At 49.4% G+C, this 26,365-nt stretch overlaps 1 protein-coding gene across 1 annotated transcript in view; it reads left to right on the forward strand.

The window, feature by feature from the left end:
* The window catches only part of LOC132577636 (transcription factor COE3-like), a 33,136-nt gene extending 8,340 nt beyond the window's left edge, over window positions 1-24,796 (forward strand). Inside the window, exons 2-5 of the mRNA XM_060247426.1 lie at window positions 4,266-4,451; window positions 12,479-12,542; window positions 17,584-17,639; window positions 24,708-24,796. Of these exons, the coding sequence (XP_060103409.1) occupies window positions 4,266-4,451; window positions 12,479-12,542; window positions 17,584-17,639; window positions 24,708-24,785 (384 nt within the window). The 3' untranslated portion in view covers window positions 24,786-24,796. The remainder of the gene's footprint in view (window positions 1-4,265; window positions 4,452-12,478; window positions 12,543-17,583; window positions 17,640-24,707) is intronic.
* The last annotated feature ends 1,569 nt before the right edge of the window (window positions 24,797-26,365 follow it).

Raw genomic sequence — 26,365 nt, forward strand, 5'->3', positions numbered from 1 at the left:
TGTGCCATGCAAGAGTGGTGTTGGAGAGTCCCTTTCCAATGCTGAAGGGAAGAGTGGAATTCCACTTGTGGCGGGATGCATGATTTTGCATGCTCCTGGGGTGTGGTGCAATGCGATGCCGCGCTCAGCATGACAACGTATTTCAGTGCCCCTTTTTAGGGAAGCTGAAAGGGTGGTGCGAATACTGGTAGGCCACGTCTGTGAACATACATACATCGAATTTATCGCATTAGCAATAAGAGCCATAGCAAGTAAACTTGGAGAGCCAGTTTGGTGTAGTGGTTAAGTGTGCGGACTCTTATCTGGGAGAACCTGGTTTGATTCCCCACTCCTCCACTTGCAGCTGCTGGAATGGCCTTGGGTTAGCCATAGCTCTGGCAGAGGTTGTCCTTGAAAGGGCAGCTGCTGTGAGAGCCCTCTCCAGCCCCACCCACCTCACAGGGTGTCTGTTGTGGGCGGGGGGTGGGGAAGGTAAAGGAGATTGTGAGCCGCTCTGAGACTCTTCGGAGTGGAGGGCGGGATATAAATCCAATATCTTCATCTTCTTCTTCTTCTAAACTTAAAAGGAAAAGAGCATAATGCAATAATCAAACCAGCAAAACAACTGAAAATCGGGTAGTTCCAAAACGTAGAATACAAGTATAAACATCATTACATCAGTAAAATATATATCCCAGCGATGAAATTGTAATGAAATCGGTACAAACGTTTTAAAAAAACTATTTAAAAATTAACCAGAAGCGGGTTAGATGTCGCGTTAATCGTTTTTTTTTCTTTTTCTCCACTTTTCCTATAACAGCGGCATTGGAAGCATTTTTAGCTTTACATTCTCATTTCTTAACTTTATATCAGGTTTATAAACTTTTTTTAAAAAAAAAGATTCGTCTGTCGATATATTGTCTGGGAAAGGAGGGGGTCATGATATAATATAGCCCAGTCCCGTCAGATCTCTTAAGCTAAAGAGGGTCAGGACGTGGGCGAGAGACCACCAAGGAAGACTCTGCGGAGGCAAACAGTGGCAGATCGCCTCTGCTTCTCGCTCTCCTTGAAGGCCCCTCGCTGGGGTAGACATAAGTCTTGGGTGAGAGACCACCAAGGAAGATTCTGCAGAGGAAGGCAGTGGCCAACCACCTCTGCTTCTCACTTGCTTTGAAAGCCCCTTGCTTGAGTCACCATATGTCTTTGATGAGAGTCCACCAAGAAAGTCTCTGCAGAGGCAGGCAGTGGCTGGCCCCCTCCGTTTCTTGCTTGCCTTGAAAACCCCTTGCTGGGGTGGTCAGAAGTCAGCTGCAACTCAACCGCACTTTACACACACACACAAACATCACACACGTACATATTTAGCCTGGAAAGGAGGTGGCTGAGAGGTGATATGATCACCATCTTCAAGCACTCGAAGGGCTGTCATGAAGAGAATGGTGTGGAATTGTTTTCTGTGGCCCCAGAAGGTAGGACCAGAACCAATGACTTGAAATTAAATCAAAAGAGCTTCTGGGCTCAACATGAGGAAGAACTTGCTGACCGCTAGAGCGGTTCCTCGGTGGAACAGGCTTCCTCCTTGGGAGGTGGTGGGCTCTCCTTCCTTGGAGGTTTTTAAACAGAGGCTAGATGGCCATCTGACAGCAATGTGGATCCTGTGGATGTAGGGGGAGTGGTTTGTGAGTTTCCTGCATTGTGCAGGGGGTTGGACTAGATGACCCTGGAGGTTCCTTCCAACTCTAGGATTCTATTAGGAAGAACTTCCTGACCGTTAGAGCCGGTCCTCAGTGGAACAGGCTTCCTCCTCGGGAGGTGGTGGGCTCTCCTTCCTTGCAGGTTTTTAAACAGAGGCTAGAGGGCCATCTGACAGCAATGTGGATCCTGTGAATGTAGGGGGAGGTATCTGCGAGTTTCCTGCATTGTGCAGGGGGTTGGGCTAGGTGACCCTGGAGGTCCCTTCCAACTCTAGGATTCTATATTGCCAACTCTTGACTAGCAATGAATTCACCCTTCTCTGGTCAACAGATTTCACAGGATTTTATGGACTGTGATTTTAATGTGCAGCTTTTAGCGTATTTTTATTGGGGGGGGGGTTCCTGTTCATATTGCAAGCCGCCTTGAGTTCATGAGGTGAAAAGGCTGCCAATCGGAGTTTTAAACAATAAAATTGAATAACAGATGTGTGCCTACTGTGCTGCCAGGTGGCAACCCACTTATGGCGATCCCAGCAAGAGGCTTTCAAGGCAAGGGAGGTATTTTGCCAGTGCTTGCCTCACCAGCGTGGGGAGAACTGGCAATGAATAGAGTCTGGGACTTCTCAGTTTAGAAAAGAGAGGACCAGACCTCAAATTGAGCAGGAGCTCACAGGAGCAGAACTCCTGAACCTTTCTGAGGGATCCCCCTCTGCCTGCCCACCTACCTCGTCCATTGAAGAGGAGGAGCAGCTGTATAACAATCCCTGGATTAGGAGAGAGGGCAGTCCAACAGCCACCAGGGGCTTTGCCACGCCCCCGACGGCCCTCATTTACCCCTGGAGAGGTCCGCGCCACCCTTTCTCCACTTCTTTTATGTGTCATAAGAACGTAAGAGAAGCCATGTTGGATCAGGCCAGTGGTCCATCCAGTCCAACACTCTGTGTCTCATAAGAACATAAGAGAAGCCATGTTGGATCAGGCCAGTGGCCCATCCAGTCCAACACTGTGTCACATAAGAACATAAGAGAAGCCCTGTTGGATCAGGTCAATGGCCCATCCAGTCCAACACTCTGTGTCTCATAAGAACATAAGAGAAGCCATGTTGGATCAGGCCAATGGCCCCTCCAGTCCAACACTCTGTGTCACATAAGAGAAGCCATGTTGGATCAGGCCAGTGGCCCATCCAGTCCAACACTCTGTGTCACATAAGAGAAGCCCTGTTGCATCAGGCCAGTGGCCCATCCAGTCCAACACTCTGTGTCACATAAGAACATAAGAGAAGCCATGTTGGATCAGGCCAATGGCCCCTCCAGTCCAACACTCTGTGTCACATATGAACATCAGAGTAGCCATATTGGATCAGGCCAGTGGTCCACCCAGTCCAACACTGTGTCTCATAAGAACATCAGAGAAGCCATATTGGATCAGACCAATGGCCCATCCAGTCCAACGCTCTGTGTCTCATAAGAACATCAGAGAAGCCATGTTGGATCAGGCCAGTGGTCCACCCAGTCCAACACTCTGTGTCTCATAAGAACATCAAAGAAGCCAGGTTGGATCAGGCCAATGGTCCATCCAGTCCAACACTCTGTGTCACACAATGGCCAATAAATCTTTTGGCTTGACTTCGCGAATGAAGATTTAAGAAAGGTGCAGTAGTCCACGTCTGCTGCAGGCTCGCTGGTGGCTGACAAGACCAATGCGGGACAGGCAGGTCCGGCCACAGTGGCCGCAGGGAAAAGTCTGATTTGGGGTTGGTGCTGTAGCAGTGCATTTCTTCCTCAATCTCCTTTTGTCCTCAAGACCAGCTATGCGTGCATTCTCAAAGGAAGAGACAGCCTGGTGGATGATGTGCCTCCATGCTTTGCGATCTGAGGCTAGGTCAGACCACTGGTGGTGGTTAATGCAACAGGTACCAAGGCCAATAAATAAATAAATATATATATATATATATATATATATATATATATACACACACACACATATGCGCACACACTCACACACATATGCATAAATACATACACACACACACACACACACACACTGTGGCTAATAGCCACTGATGGACCTCTGCTCCATATTTTTATCCAATCCCCTCTTGAAGCTGGCTATGCTTGTAGCCGCCGCCACCTCCTTTGGCAGTGAATTCCACATGTTAATCTCCCTTTGGGTGAAGAAGGACTTCCTTTTATCAGTCCTAACCTGACTGCTCAGCAATTTCACTGAATGCCCACGAGTTCTTGTATTGGGAGGAAGGGAGAAAAGTGCTTCTTTGTTGGTTCCCATTGTTGACGTCCAGGTTTGTTGGTTCCCGTTGCTTTTATCACCTGGCCGCTTTTCAGCACCTGGACTGAGTCGTGCAAGCTGCACCCAGTGTTGTGTGTATGTGTGTGTGTTTATAATTTATTAAAACAGTTCTGCCCTGCTTTTCCATGTGGCTCAAACCGGCTTGCAACAATAATTAAAAGTCATCTCTGATTAGAACTATCTTTGGCGCATCGTCTCGCGTTCACTCTGGCTACTGACATTTTTTTGGGGGGGAGGGTTCCTGTTTGGACCAGACCGTCCCCTTGTTTGGTTCCGTCTCTAAAGGTTTCTTTCTCACTCTGTTTCCCTCCCAGCGGAATTGGACTGGCTCGGGCCCATTTCGAGAAGCAGCCGCCTTCCAACTTGCGGAAGTCCAACTTCTTCCACTTCGTCTTGGCCATGTACGACCGGCACGGGCAGCCGGTGGAGATCGAGAGGACGTCCTTCATTGACTTCGTGGAAAAGGACAGAGTAAGGGGCCAAGCCGGCTGTGGCTGCTCTCCCTTCCCCCCTAGGGTTGCCAGCTCCAGGTTGGGAAATGGCTGGAGATTGGGGAGGGGGTGGAGCCTGGGGAGAGACCTCAGTGGGGCATGATGCCCTAGAGCCCTCCTTCCAAAGTAGCATATGAACATATGAAGCTGCCTTCTACTGAATCAGACCCTCTTGGGTCCATCAAAGGCAGTCTTGTCTCCTCAGACTGGCAGAGGCTCTCCAGGGTCTCAAGCTGCGGTTTTTCATACCTCCTTGCCTGGACCCTTTTTAGTTGGAGATGCTAGGGATTGAACCTGGGACCTTCTGCTTGCCAAGCAGATGCTCTGCCATTGAGCCCCTGTCCCTTCCCAACCTACAGTGAACATATGAACATTTGATACTGCCTTCTACTGATTCAGACCGCGGGTCCCTTAAAGTCAGTCTTGTCTACTCAGACTGGCAGCGGCTCTCCAGGGTCTCAAGCTGAGTTTTTTTCACGCCTACTTGCCTGGACCCTTTTTAGTTGGAGATGCCGGGGATTGAACCTGGGACCTTCTGCTTACCAAGCAGATGCTCTACCACTGAGTCACAGCCCTTCCCCATTAGTCTCCAGAGTCTCAGGCTGAGGTCTTTCCCATCACCTCCTGCCTCGTCCTCTTAACTGGAGATGCCGGGGATTGAGCCTGGGACCTTCTGCATTCCAAGCAGATGCTCTACCACTGAGCCACAACCCTTGTCCATTAGTCTCCAGGGTCTCAGGCTGAGGTCTTTCCCATCACCTCCTGCCTGGTCCTTTTAACTGGAGATGCCAGGGATTGGACCTGGGACTTTCTGCTTGCCAAGCAGATGCTCTGCCCCTGAGCCACCGTCTCTCCCCAGTTTTCTCCAGGGGAACTGATCTCTCTTGCTCGGAGATGAGAACTCATCTCCGTGAACTCATTTACACATTAGGCCACACACCCCTGACATCAAGCCAGCCGCAACTACGTTCCTGCTCAGAAAAAGCCCTGGAGATCAGTTGTAATCCCAGGAGACCTCCCAACCAGTGTTCCCTCTAAGCTGAGTTGGTGTGAGCTGGCTTGCAGGTTTTTAGCCTCCAGCTAAAGACACATTTTTGTCTTCGCTCAGGAAAAATGGCCCTGGAACAAGCTGATTTATGCAGTAGCTCACAACTTTAATGCCAGTACATATGAACATATGAAGCTGCCTTCTACTGTATCAGACCCCCCGCGGTCCATCCAGGTCTGTCTTGTCTACTCAGACTGGCAGCGGCTCTCCAGGGTCTCAAGCCGAGGTTTTTCACGCCTATTTGCCTGGACGACCTTTTTTAGTTGGAGATGCCGGGGATTGAACCTGGGACCTCCTGCTTACCAAGCAGATGCTCCACCACAGAGCCACCATCCCTCCCCATGAACATATGAAGCTGCCTTCTACTGAATCAGACCTTCCATCCATCAAAGTCAGTATTGCCTACTCAGACTGGCAGCGGCTCTCCAGGGTCTCAAGATGAGATTTTCACTCCTATTTGCCTGGACCCTTTTTAGTTGATGCCGGGGATTGAACCTGGGACCTTCTGCTTACCAAGCAGGTGCCCTACCACTGAGCCACCGTCCCTCCCCTTTAGTGGCTCTCTCCAGGGTCTCAAGCTGAGGTTTTCCATGCCTGTTTGCCTGGACCCTTTTTAGTTGATGCCGGGGATTGAACCTGGGACCTTCTGCTTACCAGGCAGGTGCCCTACCACTGAGCCACCGTCCCTCCCCTTTAGTGGCTCTCTCCAGGGTCCTCAAGCTGAGGTTTTCTACGCCTGTTTGCCTGGATCCTTTTTAGTTGGAGATGCCGGGGATTGAACCTGGGACCTTCTGCTTCCCAAGCAGATGCTCCACCACTGAGCCACCATCCCTCCCACAGCTTTTATACCAGCAGCTCACAATGTAGAATATTTGCTCACGAGACTCTGCAGCTTAGAGGGAACATTGCTCCAGCCCAGCTGGAAATTGGCAACAGGTCTGATGTGTGCGGTCCCAGAAGCCAGTCTTGATGAATAGGCATCATCTTTGGCACCTTCATGGGCAAAGGAAATGAAACTGCTGGCACATTCTCCATCTCTTTCCAGGAGGAAAAGCTGCATTGGCTGATTTCCTAAGCAGTGCTGTCTGGCTCAGGCCTACGGTCCATCTAGCCCAGCATTCTGTTCCCCTGGAATCCGAGAAGTCAATCAAAGAGAAGGGCATGCTCTGCTATTCAGAGTTATATTTCAGGAGCACAGTTAAAGTTGTCAACTTTATGTTGGGAAATTTCTGGAGATTTGGAGTTGAAGCAGGGGCTGAGGTGGGTGGGGCTGAGAGGGCTCTGACAGCAGCTGCCCTTTCTTTTTTCTTCTTTTTTTTGAAAACAAAGCTTTATTTATCAATTACCTGTACACAACTAACTTATACATATATATACATTCACACATACATACAAAACCCATCACCCAACCCTTCACCCAAGGAGCTTAAAAGGCCTCACCATATCAGAGTTCCGGTTTCCTCATACTAAGACCCATACTTTTTATCCAATCATATAAATAGTCCCAGGTCTTTCTACAATCTCGTATATTACCTCCATTTAATCTTACAGTTAAGGTATCCATCTCAGCTGCATCGAATAATTTTTGTAAAAACTCTCCCCTGTCTGGCAGTTTAGAGACTTTCCAGTATTTTGCATACAGAATTCTCGCAACAGTTATTATATGCAGCAACAGTTTCTTCTCTTGTTTAGGTAAATTCCCTTTATAGACATTTAACAAATATAATTCTGGAGTATGTTGAAGCCTTATTCTTAATATTTTTTGTGCCCATATATTAATCTGGGCCCAATATTTCCTGGCGAATTCACACTGCCACCAAATATAATAGCGGGACCCTTTGACTTTTCTGCATTTCCAACATTTGTTGGAATACTTTGGGTATATTTTACTCAATCTTTCAGGTGTTAAGTACCACCTGTACATCATCTTATCATCTTTCAAGGACAACTCCTGCGATAGCTCTGACTGACCCAAGGCCATTCCAGCAGGTGTGAGTGGAAGAGTGGGGAATCAAACCCAGATAGGAGTCGGCCCACTTCACCACGACACCAAACTGGCTCTCAGTGTTTTTATTGAACATACATGAACAAATGACACTGCCTTCTACTGAATGAGACACTTGGTCCATCTAGGTCAGTATTGTCTACTCTGACCAGCAGGAGCTCTCCAGGGTCTCAGGCTGAGGTCTTTCCCATCACCTCCTGCCTGGTTCTTTTAACTGGAGATGCTGGGGATTGAACCTGGGAACTTCTGCATGCCAAACACAGGCTCTACCACTGAGCCACATTCCTTCTCCATTAGTCTCCAGGGTCTCAGGCTGAGATCTTTCCCATCACCTCCTGCCTGGTCCTTTTAAGTGGAGATGCTGGGGATTGATCCTGGGACCTTCTGCATGCCAAGGAAAGACTCTTCCACTGAGCCAGAGCCCTTCTCCATTAGTCTCCAGGGTCTCAGGCTGAGGTCTTTCCCATCACCTCCTGCCTGGTCCTGTTAAGTGGAGATGCTGGGGATTGAACCTGGGACCTTCTGCATGCCAAGCAGAGGCTCTTCCACTGAGCCAGAGCCCTTCTCCATTAGTCTCCAGGGTCTCAGGCTGAGGTGTTTCCCATCACCTCCTGCCTGGTCCTTTTAAGTGGAGATACCAGGGATAGAACCTGGGACCTTCTGCATGCCAAGCAGAGGCTCTTCCACTGAGCCAGAGCCCTTCTCCATTAGTCTCCAGGGTCTCAGGCTGAGGTGTTTCCCATCACCTCCTGCCTGGTCCCTTTAAGTGGAGATACCAGAGATAGAACCTGGGACCTTCTGCACACCAAGCAGAGGCTCTTCCACTGAGCCAGAGCCCTTCTCCATTAGTCTCCAGGGTCTCAGGCAGAGGTCTTTCCCATCACCTCCTGCCTGGTCCTTTTAAGTGGAGATACCAGGGATAGAACCTCGGACCTTCTGCATGCCAAGCAGAGGCTCTGCCACAGAGCCACAATCCTTCTCCATTAGTCTCCAGGGTCTCAGGCTGAGGTCTTTCCCATCACCTCCTGCCTGGTCCTTTTAACTGGAGATACCAGGGATAGAACCTGGGACCTTCTGCATGCCAAGCAGAGGCTCTTCCACTGAGCCAGAGCCCTTCTCCATTAGTCTCCAGGGTCTCAGGCTGAGGTCTTTCCCATCACCTCCTGCCTGGTCCTTTTAATTGGAGATGCCGGGGATTGAACCTGGGACCTTCTGCATGCCAAGCAGAGGCTCTTCCACTGAGCCAGAGCCCTTCTCCATTAGTCTCCAGGGTCTCAGGCAGAGGTCTTTCCCATCACCTCCTGCCTGGTCCTTTTAAGTGGAGACTGGGACCTTCTGCATGCCAAGCAGAGGCTCTGCCACTGAGCCACATTCCTTCTCCATTAGTAAGAACATAAGAACATAAGAACATAAGAACATAAGAGAAGCCATGTTAGATCAGGCCAATGGCCCATCCAGTCCAACATTCTGTGTCACACAGCGGCCAAATATATATATATATTTGGCCGCTGTGTGACACAGAATGTTGGACTGGATGGGCCATTGGCCTGATCTAACATGGCTTCTCTTATGTTCTTATGTTCTTATGTTCTTACTAATGGAGAAGGAATGTGGCTCAGTGGCAGAGCCTCTGCTTGGCATGCAGAAGGTCCCAGTCTCCACTTAAAAGGACCAGGCAGGAGGTGATGGGAAAGACCTCTGCCTGAGACCCTGGAGACTAATGGAGAAGGGCTCCTGGGTCTCCTGGGTTTCAGACTGAGGTCTTTCCCATCACCCCCCGTCTGGTCCTTTTAAGTGGAGATGCTGGGGATTGATCCTGGGACCTTCTGCATGCCAAGCAGAGGCTCTTCCACTGAGCCAGAGCCCTTCTCCATTAGTCTCCAGGGTCTCAGGCTGAGGTCTTTCCCATCACCTCCTGCCTGGTCCTGTTAAGTGGAGATGCTGGGGATTGAACCTGGGACCTTCTGCATGCCAAGCAGAGGCTCTTCCACTGAGCCAGAGCCCTTCTCCATTAGTCTCCAGGGTCTCAGGCTGAGGTCTTTCCCATCACCTCCTGTCTGGTCCTTTTAAGTGGAGATGCCGGGGATTGAACCTGGGACCTTCTGCATGCCAAGCAGAGACACTTCCACTGAGCCAGAGCCCCTCCCCTTTATTATCACGATCTGCCTCCTGTACTTGTAATGGAGGATGCAGGGCAGGAAAGGGACATTAAATAAATAATTTTTAAAAAATCCCGCGGGAGAGGGGGGAGGTTCCGGTAGCAAGACAGAGATCAAAAGGGCTCAGGCAAGGGACAGCTGTTGCCAGATGTGATCCAGGGCTGGAGGGACGAGTGTCGAGCAGCATCCAGTTCTCACCCAGAAACTTAGGACGGGAATTCCAGCGGATCTCACAGCTGTCCGATGAGCCATGAACGGATGGTCGAAAGCTTTTTCCAAGGGGGCAAGAGTTGAACCGGCGTGCCAGAGCTCCGTCAGCCTGGGAGGGCACCCCTGGAGTGTTGTGTGGAGTTCTGGAAGCCTCGCTTCCAGAAGGATGTGGACAGAATGGAGCAGGTGCAGAGGAGAGCAACAAGGACGACCAGGGGCCGGGAGACCAAGCCCTATGGGCGGGCTGGCTCTGCTATTAGGCAAACTAGGTGAATGCCCAGAGCAGGGATGTCAAACTCATTTGTTATGGGGGCGGATCAGACATAATTGAGCCCTTGTCGGGCTGGGATGGGCTATGTCGGGCCGGGCCATGTGTGTACCTATTTAAGATTAGGTAGCAGAGAGAAACTTTTAAAGGACACAGACAAACAGGAGTAAAGTTTGTTTGTTTGTTTGTTTTAAAAAAAACAAACTTAAAACATCCTTACAATATTAGCACTTGTTGGTCTTGAAGTTGCTTTCTTTGTATTTCTCCCATGGGATCCAGGGAAGTGGGCGAAGGAAGCTCTGGCTCTTCCTTTCCTTCCCCAGGGAACCGGGAGGGGGAGGAGCCTCAGCCAATAGAAGAAAGAGAGGCTTGGCTCAGTGGCTCCTGCGCAATTGAGCAAGCCTTGCAAAGCAAGCTGAGATGCAGAAGGAAGCAAGAGAGAGGGAGAAGGAAGCAGACAAGAGCCAGTTGCTCGGGGGCCTGACAGATGCCCTCGGGGGAGCTGATTCGGCCCCTGGGCCGCATGTTTTTTATTTTATTTTTTTATTTTTTTTTATTTGGGATTTATATCCCGCCCTTCCGACGAATGGCTCAGGGCGGCTTCCAACAATTAATCAAACTTAAAATTAAACAATTTCAAATATAAAACAGTTAAATAGTTAAACAGTTAAAAACATTAAAACAGAGTAATTCAGAGTAATGTTTGACACCCATGGCCTTTTGGGGGCACCAAATTGGGTGCCTCTAATGTGACTCGGTGACATTATCAGTGCAGTGTGTGTGTGTGTGTGTGTGCACACGCACCAGAAGTTAGGTTTGCCTAGGGTGCCAGACTGTCTAGGGCCCGCCATGCCTATGAGGAACAATTGAGGGACTTGGGATTGTTCAGTCCGGAGAAGAGGAGGTTGATTGTGGGGAGGGGACGAGATTGCTCTCTAGAAGCCAGCCTTGGATTCAGCAGGAGCTGACAGGGAGGCAGCTCCTGAACCTTTCTGAGAGTTCCACCTCCTCCTTCTGAGAGTTCCACCTCCTCCTTCTGAGAATTCCACCTCCTCCTTCTGAGAGTTCCACCTCCTCCTTCTGAGAGTTCCTCCTCCTCCTGAGAATTCCACCTCCTCCTTCTGAGAGTTCCACCTCCTTGTCCATTGAATAGTAGGTGCAGTTGCATAACAATCCCTAGAGTATTTATGTATGTATTTATTTATTTTTCATATTTATATCCCGCCCTCCCCGCCGAAGCAGTCTCAGGGCGGCTAACAACATCACACGTCAACAATAAAACAATAAAAACAATCACAATCACACATCCGTTGAAAGTTAAAACAGGTTACAATTTAAAATTATTAGTGCCGTTTTAAAACGACAGTTTGGTGCTTGCATCGTGCCGTTCTTCAGTGATGTTTGGGGAGGGACGGTGGCTCAGTGGCAGAGCATCTGCTTGGGAAGCAGAAGGTCCCAGGTTCCATCCCCGGCATCTCCAGCTAAAAAGGGTCCAGGCAAATAGGCGTGAAAAATCTCAGCTGGAGACCCTGGAGAGCCGCTGCCAGTCTGAGTAGACAAGACTGACTTTGATGGACCAAAGAGGGTCTGATTCAGTAGAAGGCAGCTTCATATGTTCATGGGGAGGGATGGTGGCTCAGTGGTAGAGTATCTGCTTGGTTAGCAGAAGGTCCCAGGTTCAATCCCCAGCATCTCCAACTAAAAAGGGTCCAGGCAAATAGGCGTGGAAAACCTCAGCTTGAGACCCTGGAGAGCCGCTGCCAGTCTGAGTAGACAAGACTGACTTTGATGGACCGAGGCAGGTCTGATTCAGTAGAAGGCAGCATCATATATTCATGGGAAGGGATGGTGGCTCAGTGGCAGAGCATCTGCTTGGGAAGCAGAAGGTCCCAGGTTCAATCCCCGGCATCTCCAGCTGAAAAGGGTCCAGGCAAGTGGGTGTGAAAAACCTCAGCTGGAGACCTTGGAGAGCTGCTTCCAGTCTGAGTAGACAAGACTGACTTTGATGGACCCAGGGTCTGATTCAGTAGAAGGCAGCTTCATATGTTCATCTACACATTTTGGTTGAAGGCCATTCGAAATAGTGTTGTTTTACAGGCCTTGCGGAGCTGGGCAAGGCCCCGCAAGGCTCTAACATCGTCTGGGAGTTGGTTCCACCAGTGGGGGGCCGCAACACCTGTGAGCTCCACCGCCTATTTTTCTACAAAACGACCTCTGAATACTACTGCTACTGTTTCTTGTTGCTGTTATTGACGCTAGTACATCCCATATAGAATTTCAGAGCAACATTCTCCATCTTGTTGTCCTCCACTTCCAGGAGCAGAACGGAGAGAAGACCAACAATGGGATCCATTACAGGCTGCAGCTGCTGTACAGTAACGGTGAGGACCAAGTGGGTGGGGCGAGGTTACAAGCACTAGAGAAAGAGTATATTTTTTTCCAGAGAGCATACAGCTCATGGCATGTACAGCCACCCTGTTGTTGCCTCGAACCAACAGGTTCTGCAGGTTTCTCTGCAGCTTGAAAAACCTGCAACACCTGTTTGTCCGGGGGTCAGCGTGGGATGAAAGAAATGTCAGGAGGTGCCCAGCTGTCAGGATTCCCTTTTCCCACATGTCCATACAGAGCCATTGAGAGAAGGGGCTTGTTTAGGGGACAGATTAGGAGAGAGACTCCCCCCGCCCAAGCAGTCAGCATAGCCCATGTGGTATTGCTGCGTGTCCTTAGGGCACACTTCTGGGCCTGTATGTTGCACCCTCTAAGATGTGGAATCTTGTGAGCAAAAATTCTACCTTTGTGAGCTCCTGGCGTAAAAGTTGCAAGTGAACAATTTGACTTCTGGGGCCATTATTTCGGCTAGCCTTGAACTGAACTGCCGATATAGTAACATAAAAAAGGATACCTAAGAGCACTGAATACCATCGGACATCAAAGGATATTAGCACCAAATTGTTTAAATTGTTACATTGTTTGAATTGTTTAAACCGATGAATTTGTTTAAACATTTAATGAATTGTTTTTATTGTGACGTGTTGCTTTTCTTGGTTGTGAGCCACTCTGAGCCGGCTTTGGTGGGGAGGGCGGGATATAAATCTAATCAATCAAATCCTTCCTCAGCTAAGACGACAAATGTGTGAGCCAAAGGCTAAAAAAACCTGTGAGCGAGCTCACACGAACTCAGCTTAGAGGGAAATAGGAGTCAATTGCACCTTTAAGACCAACTTAGTTTTATTCAGAACGTCAGCTTTCGTGTGCTCTCTAAGCACACTTCCTCAGACGACGAATCCGGTACAGTGAGCCAAGCCACACGTAGCTGGTAGACAGTGGCCCACAATGCAAAATGGTACAAATTTAAGATCCAATGACAATGTTGTCATTGTTACGTTCCGAAGAAGAAGAAGGTGGTATTGGATTTATATTCCGCCCTCCGCTCCGAAGAGTCTCAGAGCAGCTCACAATCTCCTTTATGTTCCTCCCCCACAACAGACACCCTGGGAGGTGGGTGGGGCTGAGAGAGCTCTCCCAGAAGCTGCCCTTTCGAGGACAACTCCTGCAAAGGTCATTCCAGCAGCTGCAAGTGGAGGAGCAAAGGCCATTCCAGCAGCTGCAAGTGGAGGAGCGGGGAATCAAATCCGGTTGTCCCAGATAAGAGTCTGCACACTTAACCACTACACCAAACTGGCCCTCCAGTAAATCAATCTAAGTTGGTCTTAAAGATGCAACTTGACTCCTGTTTTGTTCTACTACTTCAGACCAACACGGCTGGCTGCTTGGCTCTATCAGCCTGGCATCAGTGGCTATGTGATCAGAGAGGCGGGCTCATCAGGATCTCTCGTGATGTCCTGCGTCCCCTGGGTGACCAAATGTCTCAGGCCAGCCTTTGCGGCTTTTTTTCCTGCTCTTGTAGCAGGAGCGCAGGGTTTCTTTTCCTCACAAAGGGCGCCTCGCCACCTCAGACTTCAATGGGCTTAGAAGTCATTCCCTGTCCCAAAGGAACTGTTGGGATCTGTCTCCACCCCATTGTCAGACTGGGTGGAAAGTGCTGTCAAGTCCCAGGTGACTCATGGCGACCACAGGAGGGTTTTCAGGGCAAGAGATGTTCAGAGGTTTGCCATTGTCTGCCTCTGCGTAGCAACCCTGGACTTCCTTGGTGGTCTCCCATCCAAGTACTAACCAGGACCAAGCACGCTTAGCTTCTGAGATCAGATGAGATCAGGCGAGCTTAGGCCACTCAGTTTAGGGCAGGAGACACTAAGAGGTGGCTTGCCATTGCCTGCCTCTGCGTGGTAACCCTGGACTGTCTTTTTGGTCTCCCTTCCAAATGCTAATGAGGGCCAGAGACTGCTTAGCTTCCAAGATCTGACAATGTTGGGCTCGCCTGGGCCATCCAAGTCAAGGCAAAATTGGTGGACAGTGCCATCAAATCATAGCTGACTTATGGCGGCCCTGTAGGATTTTCAAGGCGACAGATATTCAGAGGTGGTTTGCCATTGCCTGCCTCTGCGTAGCAACCCTGGACTTCCTCTGTGGTCTCCTATCCAAGTCCTAACCAGGGCTGACCCTACTTAGCTTCTGAGATGAGATGAGATCAGGCTAGTTTAGGCCACCCAGGTTAGGGCAGGAGACACTCAGAGGTGGTTTGCCATTGCCTGCCTCTGCATAACAACCCTGGACTGCCTTGATGGTCTCCCATCCAAGTACTAGCCAGCGCCAGCCCCGCTTAGCTTTTGAGATCAGATGAGATCAGGCGAGCTTAGGCCACCCAGGTTAGGGCAGGAGACACTCAGAGGTGGTTTGCTGTTGCCTGCCTCTGCGTAGCGACCCTGGGCATTCTCAGTGTTCTCCTATCCAAATATTAGCCAGGTCTGACTCTCCTTAGCTTCTGAGATCAGATGAGATCAGGCCAGCCTGGGCCATTGAAATCAAGACAAGAGATGTTCAGAGGGGGTTTGCCATTGCCTGCCTTTGCCTAGCGACCCCGGATGTCTGCGGGGGTCTCCCATCCAAGTCCTAACCTGGGCTGACCCTGCAAAGTTTCCAAGACAGGGCTAGCCTGAGCCATCCAGGCCAAGGCAGTAGATGAACAGAGGAGGTTTGCCATTGCCTGCCTCTGCGTAGCAACCCTGGACTTCCTCTATGGTCTCCCATCCAAGTCCTAACCAGGGCTGACCCTACTTAGCTTCTGAGATCAGATGAGATCAGACTAGCTTAGGCCACCCAGGTTAGGGCAGTAGACACTCAGAGGTGGTTTGCCATTGCCTGCCTCTGCGTAGCGACCCTGGGCATTCTCAGTAGTCTCCTATCCAAATACTGGCCAGGTCTGACTCTCCTTAGCTTCTGAGATCAGATGAGATCAGGCCAGCCTGGGCCATTGAAATCAAGACAAGAGATGTTCAGAGGGGGTTTGCCATTGCCTGCCTCTGCCTAGCGACCCCGGATGTCTGCGGGGGTCTCCCATCCAAGTCCTAACCTGGGCTGGCCCTGCAAAGTTTCCAAGACAGGGCTAGCCTGAGCCATCCAGGCCAAGGCAGTAGATGAACAGAGGAGGTTTGCCATTGCCTGCCTCTGCGTAGCAACCCCGGACTTCCTCTGTGGTCTCCCATCCAAGTCCTAACCAGGGCTGACCCTACTTAGCTTCTGAGATCAGATGAGATCAGACTAGCTTAGGCCACCCAGGTTAAGGCAGTAGACACTCAGAGGTGGTTTGCCATTGCCTGCCTCTGCGTAGCGACCCTGGGCATTCTCAGTGGTCTCCTATCCAAATACTAGCCAGGGCTGACTCTCCTTAGCTTCTGAGATCAGATGAGATCAGGCTAGTTTAGGCCACCCAGGTTAAGGCAGTAGACACTCAGAGGTGGTTTGCCGTTGCCTGCCTCTGCGTAACAACCCTGGACATTCTCAGTGGTCTCCTATCCAAATACTAGCCAGGTCTGACTCTCCTTAGCTTCTGAGATCAGATGAGATCAGGCCAGCCTGGGCCATTGAAATCAAGACAAGAGATGTTCAGAGGGGGTTTGCCATTGCCTGCCTCTGCCTAGCGACCCCGGATGTCTGTGGGGGTCTCCCATCCAAGTCCTAACCTGGGCTGGCCCTGCAAAGTTTCCAAGACGGGGCTAGCCTGAGCCATCCAGGCCAAGGCAGAAGATGAACAGAGGAGGTTTGCCATTGCCTGCCTCTGCGTAGCAACCCTGGACTTCCTTGGGGGTCTCCCATCCAAGGCCTAACCAGGGCTGACCCTGCTTAGCTTCTGAGATCAGATGAGATCAGGCTAGTTTAGGCCACTCAGGTTAAGGCAGTAGACACTCAGAGGTGGTTTGCCATTGCCTGCCTCTGCGTAGCAACCCTGGACTGCCTTGATGGTCTCCCATCCAAGTACTAGCCAGCGCCAGCCCCGCTTAGCTCCCGAGATCTGATGCGATCCGGCTAGCATGGTGGACCATCAACGCAGGAGATGTTCAGAGGTGGTTTGCCATTTGCTGCCTCTGCGTAACAACCCTGGACTTCTTCTGTGGTCTCCCATCCAAGGCCTAACAACCACTTTTCTTTTGAGATCTGACAAGATTGGGCTCACCTGGGCCATCTGTGTCAGGACATAGTTCCCGAAAAACCTTTTTTTAGGGGGAGAGCTGTGACAATTAAGCTAATATTAATTAGTGGCTAAAAGAAACACCCCGATGTTAAGAGGCTCCCTGGTTTGAATCCTGCCTATGCCTCGAATGCAAGCTCCCCTGTGGGGAGGGACGGTGGCTCAGTGGTAGAGCATCTGCTTGGTCCCAAGCTCAATCCCCGGCATCTCCAACTAAAAAGGGTCCAGGCAAGCAGGTGTGGAAAACCTCAGCTGGAGACTCTGGAGAGCCGCTGCCAGACTGACTTTGATGGACCAAGGGTCTGATTCAGTAGAAGGCAGCTTCATATGTTCATGGGGAGGGACGGTGGCTCAGTGGTGGAGCATCTGCTTGGGAAGCAGAAGGTCCCAGGTTCAATCCCCGGCATCTCCAACTAAAAGGCTCCAGGCAAATAGGTGTGAAAAACCTCAGCTTGAGACCCTGGAGAGCCGCTGCCAGTCTGAGCAGACAAGACTGACTTGGATGGACCGAGGGGGATCTGATTCAGTAGAAGGCAGCTTCGTATGTTCTCAGCCTCAGCAGCCTCTGCAGCTTACCTGCATGTATCACCTGGCCTGCCCGAGAGGGTTGTTGCACTGATTGCATCAGGATAATGCAGGAGAACACCGAAAACCTTGTGGACAAACCAGCTTGTAGCATCAGTGTGTCTGGGGGCCATGTCCGGGGGAGGCATTCTTCTATCCCAGTTTCACAGCTGGCAGGACAGCAGAGTTGGGCAGGGGTTGTGAGATGCTTGGAGCACTTCCTGTCCTCCCCAAGCATGTCAAAGTTACTCTCGCTCGCTTTCTCCTCACAGGGCTTCGGACAGAGCAGGACCTCTACGTTCGGCTGATCGACTCCATGTCCAAGCAGGTAATGGCGTCCAGTGCTGGGGGAATAAACCTCTGTGTGTGTGTGTGTTTGTGTGTGCGTGCGTGCGTGTTACCATCTAGGCTCAACTGCACATCTATCAGGTACATCTGAGTAGCATTGCCAACCTCCAGCTGGGGCCTGGAAATCTCTTGGAATTTCAACTGATCTCCAGACAACAAACAATCAGAAGCCTTGCCGGGCAAAAGCCCCTCCCCCCAACCGGCCCCACCAAGTAGTCAAAAACACTTGACTGGCACCACTAAAGGATTTGGATGGTGCCATGGCAACCCTGGGCACTAAGAAGTCTTTGTCATTTGTTAGGCAGAAGATCTGTCTAACAACTACCTGCCTATCTCTCTCTCTCTCTCTCTCTCTCTCTCTCTCTATCTATCTATCTATCTATCTATCTATCTATCTATCTATCTATCTATCTATCTATCTATCTATCTATCTATCTATCTATCTGTCATCAATCTATCTATCTATCTATCTATCTATCTATCTATCTATCTATCTATCTATCTATCTATCTATTTATTTATTTATTACGTTTGACTTATACCGCCCTCTCCGCAAGCAGACTCAGGGCGGCTATCTATCTATCTATCATCTGCCTCTATGTTGTGTTTCTGCCTCTATGTTGTGTTTCTGCCTCTATGTTGTGTTTCTGTCTCTCATCGTGTCTGTCTGTCTCTGTTTCTCTCTGTGTGTTGGTCTAATTTACCTTCCTACCTACCTGTCTTTATCTGTTTCTATCTCTGTCTTTCTATCACTCATATCTGTCTATCCATCTATCCCTCTATCCGTTTATCCGTCTATCTATCTATCTATCTATCTATCTATCTATCTATCTATCTATCTATCTATCTATCTATCTATCTATCTATCTATCTATCTATCTATCTATCTATCCAATCAACCATCCATCCATCCGGAATACTTGCTCCTGACTATTGTGCTGCGGAGAGGAAACTTTCCCTTCCCCACCAGAGGACTTCCAAATTGGCCTGGATCTCAGCAGAGCTACCCTTTGTTCCACCTGTTAAATGGGATTGGGGGGGGGGGTGTCACACGGCAAGGCCTAGCAAGGCTTTCTACTGGCTGCCACCACTCTGGTCAGGGTCTGTATGGAGGCCCCAGAGCACCCAACCACCCTTATCTTCCTTATTAATAAATACCTCCTAATTGTGGCCAAGGAGACGTGAGAACCCAGGCAGTAGAACAACAAAAAGAAGTTTATTATTAGTGCTCTAAAACAGTAAGTGGGTGACAAAGATTTAGTGCTATAGTGAATAAGAAACAGTAAAGGTTGGTGCAAAGAAACAAAAGCGCTGACGCGTTTAACTATACAGTCCCTACTCTACTAACCAACACTCACCACATCCCTTGGGTGAGGGATCTTTCCCCTGCTGCAAGCTCTCTAGGCTACAGCCTGCCTCCAGCTCAGCCTTCCAGGAAAAGACACCCCCTGCCTCAGCTTGGCCCTTTTATGTTCTCCTCCCAGGCCCTACCCCTCTCTGCGCCAGTTTCCCTCCAAAACCTTGCCACTCGCTCAAAGGGACAGAAGGCATCCTCGGAAATGTAAGCTCTTTTGTAACTCCTAGGCAGGCTTCTCTGGAGCCTGTAGGCCTCACTAGACCCAGGATCATGATGCGGGAGGAACTTTCCTGGCAGTCAGGAAGTTGGACACAGCTGCCCTGGCCACTTCCTTAAGAACATAAGAGACGCCACATTGGATCAGACCAATGGCCCATCCAGTCCAACACTCTGTGTCACATAAGAACATAAGAGAAGCCCTGTTGGATCAGGCCAATGGCCCCTCCAGTCCAACACTCTGTGTCACATAAGAACATAAGAGAAGCCATGTTGGATCAGGCCTATGGCACATCCATTCCAACACTCTGTGTCACATAAGAACATAAGAGAAGCCATGTTGGATCAGGCCAATGGCCCATCCATTCCAACACTCTGTGTCACATAAGAACATAAGAGAAGCCCTGTTGGATCAGGCCTATGGCCCATCCATTCCAACACTCTGTGTCACATAAGAACATAAGAGAAGCCATGTTGGATCAGGCCAATGGCCCATCCATTCCAACACTCTGTGTCACATAAGAACATAAGAGAAGCCCTGTTGGATCAGGCCTATGGCCCATCCATTCCAACACTCTGTGTCACATAAGAACATAAGAGAAGCCATGTTGGATCAGGCCAATGGCCCCTCCAGTCCAACACTCTGTGTCACATAAGAACATAAGAGAAGCCATGTTGGATCAGGCCAATGGCCCATCCAGTCCAACACTGTGTCACATAAGAGAAGCCCTGTTGGATCAGGCCAGTGGCCCATCCATTCCAACACTCTGTGTCACATAAGAACATAAGAGAAGCCATGTTGAATCACGCCAATGCCCATCCAGTCCAACACTGTGTCACATAAGAACATAAGAGAAGCCATTTTGGATCAGGCCAATGGCCCATCCAGTCCAACACTCTGTGTCACACAGTGGCCAAAAAAACCCCCAAATGCCAAAAACACAGTGGCCAAAAAACCCAAGTTCCATGCGAGAGACAGGACATCAGGGAGACAGAACAAAGGCCGTAGAGTTTGTGGAAGTTTCTTTTGAGATCCACGCCAAGGATAGTGTGTTCACACCCATGTAGGAGGTGCCCCAAGGGAGCATCTCTCTCTTTCCAATGGTAGAGAGATGTTCCACCATTATTAGCGTGAGTCATTGGGGAAGCGTGTGGGTACCCGAGGGAGGCATGTGCTTGTTCTCAGCTGCCATTAGCACCAAACACCTATTTAGCACCAGACATCCGTGCCAGGCCTTGTTGGGAACACAGAGTCCTCCTCAGAGGTCACTTCATAGGAAAAGAGGCGCCGGAGCTCATTAGCACACAACTCATTTACAGAACTCATTTGGTGTGGAATTGTTTTCTGTGGCCCCAGAAGGAAGGACCAGAACCAATGGGTTGAAATTAAATCAAAAGAATTTCCGGCTCAACATGAGAAAGAACTTCCTGACCATTAGAGCAATTCCTCAGTGGAACAGGCTTCCTCCTCAGGAGGTGATGAGCTCTCCTTCCTTGGAGGTTTTTAAGCAGAGGCTGGATGGCCATATGACAGCAATGCAGATCCTGTGAATTTAGGGGGAGGTGTTTGTGGGTTTCCTGCATTGTACAGGGGGTTGGACTAGATGGCCCTGGAGGTCCCTTCCAACTCTACGATTCTATTAGGAAAAACTTCCTGACTGTTAGAGCAGTTCCTCAGTGGAACAGGTTCCTCCTTGGGAGGTGGTGGGCTCTTCTTCCTTGGAGGTTTTGAAACAGAGGCTGGATGGCCATCTGACAGCAATGAAGAGCCTATCAATTTAGGGAGAGGGGTTTGTGAGTTTCCTGCATTGTGCAGGGGGTTGGACTAGATGACCCTGGTGGTCCCTTCCAACTCTGGAGGTGGTGGGCTCTCCTTCCTTGGAGGTTTTGAAGCAGAGGCTATATATATATATATATATATATATATATATATATATATATATATATATATATATATATATGACTGTTAGAACTTCCTGACCGTTAGAACAATTCCTCAGTGGAACAGGCTTCCTCAGGAGGTTTTTAAGCAGAGGCTAGATGGTCATCTGACAGCAATGAGGATCCTGTGAATTTAGGGGGAGATGTTTGTGAGTTTCCTGCATTGTGCAGGGGGTTGGACTAGATGACCCTGGAGGTCCACTCAAACTCAGGAGGTGGTGGGCTCTCCTTCCTTGGAGGTTTTTAAGCAGAGTCTAGAGGACCATCTGACAGCAATGAGGATCCTGTGAATTTAGGGGAAGATATTTGTGAGTTTCCTGCATTGTGCAGGAGGTTGGACTAGATGACCCTGGAGGTCCCTTCCAACTCTATGATTCTATGATCTGCCACACACCCCCTGACATCACTGGAAGGTGTACTAAATTACATCAGCCCAGCATCTACCTTAAAATGTTTCTTGAATTATAATTATCATCCTAAAACCTTACTCCCATCAGTCTTTTAACATTGCTTTCTCCTCTGTGGCCACAGTGGCAGGAGGAAGATTTCCATGTGTCTGCTTTATACGTTTTGGTTATTTTCCCTTTTTTTTGTGTGAGGGAAAATATTAGAAAGTTTGTCCAATCTGAGAGTTCAGCAGAATTCTCACAGGGGGGTTGAACAATGGAGCCCAGAGGCAAGTATTGGGAAAGGGAGAGAGAAAGAAAGAGCACCATAAAATTTAGAGGTTCTGGAAGTCCGCTCCTGTGAGCTCCTGCCCAAAATGAGGCCTGGTTAGAGATGTGAAATTTCAAAAAATTTTGAAGCTCGGAAAAAAACCCTTAGGTTTTTTGGGGTTTTTTTTTAACAGAATGACTTTCAATCTGGAAAAGAAAAAAAATAAGTGCTAATGTAGTATTTTTTTTTAATTTTTCCAAAAATTTTCATTTTTTCTGGGGGGGTTTTCCAGAAAAAAATGGAAATTTTTGGAAAAATTGAAAAAAAAATGCTGCATTAGCACTTATTTTTTTCTTTTCCAGATTGAAAGTCATTCTGTTACTTTCGGAACATAAAATATGGCTACGGACAATTTTACTTGGCATGAAATTATCACAACGAGGTGATTAGAAATATAGTGTCTCCAAACAATTATTACAAACGGAATATACTTTTTAAATAATATGTATTTGTAATTGTAACAAACGGAGCAACAAAAAAGGCTTCAGGAAAAAAATTGGGGGAAAGTTCCCCCCCCCCCCAAATTTTTTCAGTTTTTTTCCCGGGCCTTCACATCTCTAGGCCTGCTCCTTCTCCTTTGCTTGGAAAGCAAAAATTACTGCGGCACGAAAGTATCTCCAGTCGGGCACCTAGAAATGTTGATTTGAATCTGGTTCTTTTACTGTAGACTGACATGGCTACCCACCTGAAACAAAAGATTATATGAACAGCTGTCAGCTCTGGATGAGAAAATACCTGGGGATTTAGGGGGTGAGGCCTGGCGAGGGTGGGGCTTGGGGAGGGGGAGGGGCCTAAGTGGAGTATAAAGCCCCGGAGTCCGCTCTCTGAAGGTGCCACTTCCTCCGGGGGAACTGATCTCTGTGATTTGGAGATCAGTTGAAATTCCAGGAGATCTTCAGGCCCCACTTGGAGGTTGGCAATCCTGCTTCCACCATGGCAATCTTGTTGGGTCTCTACGATGCTGCTGGAATCCGAATCTAGGTCTTCTACTGCAGACCAACAAGGGCTGCCGTCCGCAACAACCTACTTCACAGGGTTATTGTGGGGGAAATGCAGGGCTGCTAGCTCCGCCCTGGGAAATAGATGGAGCTTTTTGGGAGGTGGAGCCTGAGATGGGTGGGGTTTGGGGAATAATGCCACGGAGCCCTCCCTTCCAGGCAGCCGTTTTCTCCAGGGGAGCTGATCGCAGCCAGCTGGCAATCAGTTGTAAAAGCGGGAGATCTCCAGGAAGGCTCTGGGTTCAAGAGACGGAATGACTCGCCTTGTTTTTCATATTGTCCTCTGTCGCTGTTTACATCCAGTGAAGAGAGTGCAACTTTTGCAGCTCTCGGAGTTTTGAGCTGCGCAGAAGTTCTTTCGGGATGGCCCCTTTTGTGGGGTTGCCAACTCTGAGCTGGGGAATGCCTAGAGATTTGGGGGTGGAGCCTGGGGAGGGAGCTCAGTGGGGTAAAAGGCCCTGCAAAGCAGCCGTTTTCTCTAGGAGGAGAAACTGATCTATGGGATCTGGAGATCAGCTTAAATTCTGGAGATCGATGCCTGGGGTCTGGAGAGCAGTGGCAATTCCAGGAGATCTCCAGGCACCGTGTGGAAGTTGGCAACCCTAACATTTTGTCTTTTTTTTTTTTAAAGCCCACTGTAAAAAGAACCTTGTTTCTATGGAGGAGCCCCCAACTTCTCACCAAAGTTGTAACAGGGTAGGGTTGCCAACTCCAGCTTGGAAGATTCCTGGAGATTTGGAGAGGGTGGGGATTGTGGAGAGGAGGGGAGGGACATTAGTGGGGAATAATGCCATAGAGTCCACCCTCCAAAGCTGCTGTTTCCGCCAAGGAACTGATCCCTGTAGTTTAGGGTTGCCAATCCCCAGGTGGGGGCAGGGGATCCCCTGTTTTGGAGGCCCTCCCCCCACTTCAGGGTCATCAAAAAACAAGGGGGGGAGGGTAATGTCTGCTGGGCACTCCAGTATTCCCTATAAAGACCAATTCCCATAGGGTATAATAAAGAATTAATCCGTGTTTTTTGAGATAGAGGCACCAAATTTGTTTGAGATAGAGGCACCAAATTTGCAGCATAGCATCCAATGCCTCTCCTCAAAACACCCACCAAGTTTCAAAGAGATTGGACTCTGGGGTCCAATTCTATGAGCCCCCAAAGAAGGTGCCCCTATCCTTCATTATTTCCAAAGGAGGGAAGGCATTTAAATGGTCTGCTGTCCCTTTAAATGGGATAGCCAGAACTCCCTTTGGAGTTCAATGATGCTTGTCACAGCCTTGATCTTGGCTCCACCACAATGTCTCCTGGCTCCACCCTCAAATTCCCCAGATATTTCTCAAATTGGACTTGGGAACCCTACTGTAGTCTAGAGTTGTAATTCCAGAAGAGCTCCATCCTCTATCTCAGGGGTGGCCAACGGTAGCTCTCCAGATGTTTTTTGCCTACAGCTCCCATCAGCCCCAGCCATTGGCCATGCTGGCTGGGGCTGATGGGAGTTGTAGGCACAAAAGACATCTGGAGAGCTACCGTTGGCCACCCCTGCTCTATCTGGAAGTTGGCAACTCATGGCCAGTTCAGGTTACTTTGCCACGCCAAGAGGAGTCCATCCATCATCACCTTCTCTCAGTGGGCCACCCTAAGCTGCCGCTTTTTGTGCAGCCAGAGATTCAGCCGTGAGAGAGAAATCCCAAACCCAGGTTCACCATGGGTGAGAAAGCCTCTGCTTCACAGACGGGTTAATGCCGAACGCTTTAAAAGTGCTGAACCTTCTGTGGTTGCCCTCCCCACCACCTTCAACTTCTCCCTTTCTGTTTGCTCCATCTTTAGGCCATCATCTACGAAGGGCAGGACAAGAACCCGGAGATGTGCCGTGTGCTTCTGACGCACGAGATCATGTGCAGGTGAGCTCTTCTGGGAGGCAGCAGAGAGAGATGAGGTGGGGGGAAAGGGTCCCAGCAAGAATTTCTAGTGTTTTCTTTGAATGATCGCTGTTTAACGTAAGAACATAAGAGAAGCCCTGTTGGATCAGGCCAATGGCCCATCCAGTCCAACACTCTGTGCCACATAAGAGAAGCCATGTTGGATCAGGGCAGTGGCCCATCCAGTCCAACACTCTGTGTTACATAAGAACATAAGAGAAGCCATGTTGGATCAGGCCAATGGCCCATCCAGTCCAACACTCTGTGTCACAGAAGAACATAAGAGAAGCCCTGTTGGATCAGGCCAATGGCCCATCCAGTCCAACACTCTGTGTCACATAAGAACAGAAGAGAAGCCCTGTTGGATCAGGCCAGTGGCCCATCCAGTCCAACACTCTGTCACAGAAGAACATAAGAGAAGCCATGTTGGATCAGGCCAATGGCCCATCCAGTCCAACACTCTGTGTCACATAAGAACATAAGAGAAGCCATGTTGGATCAGGCCAGTGGCCCATCCAGTCCAACACTCTGTGTCACAGAAGAACATAAGAGAAGCCATGTTGGATCAGGCCAATGGCCCATCCAGTCCAACACTGTGTCACATAAGAACATAAGAGAAGCCATGTTGGATCAGGCCAATGGCCCATCCAGTCCAACACTCTGTGTCACATAAGAACGTAAGAGAAGCCATGTTGGTTCAGGCCAGTGGCCCATCCAGTCCAACACTCTGTGTCACATAAGAACATAAGAGAAGCCATGTTGGATCAGGCCAGTGGCCCATCCAGTCCAACACTCTGTGTCACATAAGAACATAAGAGAACCCATGTTGGATCAGGCCAGTGGCCCATCCAGTCCAACACTCTGTGTCACAGAAGAACGTAAGAGAAGCCATGTTGGTTCAGGCCAGTGGCCCATCCAGTCCAACACTCTGTGTCACATAAGAACATAAGAGAAGCCATGTTGGTTCAGGCCAGTGGCCCATCCAGTCCAACACTCTGTGTCACATAAGAACATAAGAGAAGCCATGTTGGATCAGGCCAATGGCCCATCCAGTCCAACACTCTGTGTCACATAAGAACGTAAGAGAAGCCATGTTGGTTCAGGCCAGTGGCCCATCCAGTCCAACACTCTGTGTCACATAAGAACATAAGAGAAGCCATGTTGGATCAGGCCAGTGGCCCATCCAGTCCAACACTCTGTGTCACATAAGAACATAAGAGAAGCCATGTTGGATAAGGCCAGTGGCCCATCCAGTCCAACACTCTGTGTCACAGAAGAACATAAGAGAAGCCATGTTGGATCAGGCCAATGGCCCATCCAGTCCAACACTGTGTCACATAAGAACATAAGAGAAGCCATGTTGGATCAGGCCAATGGCCCATCCAGTCCAACACTCTGTGTCACATAAGAACGTAAGAGAAGCCATGTTGGTTCAGGCCAGTGGCCCATCCAGTCCAACACTCTGTGTCACATAAGAACATAAGAGAAGCCATGTTGGATCAGGCCAGTGGCCCATCCAGTCCAACACTCTGTGTCACATAAGAACATAAGAGAAGCCATGTTGGA

The sequence above is a fragment of the Heteronotia binoei genome, chromosome 9, assembly GCF_032191835.1.
Source record: "Heteronotia binoei isolate CCM8104 ecotype False Entrance Well chromosome 9, APGP_CSIRO_Hbin_v1, whole genome shotgun sequence".
NCBI classification, from domain to species: domain Eukaryota; kingdom Metazoa; phylum Chordata; class Lepidosauria; order Squamata; family Gekkonidae; genus Heteronotia; species Heteronotia binoei.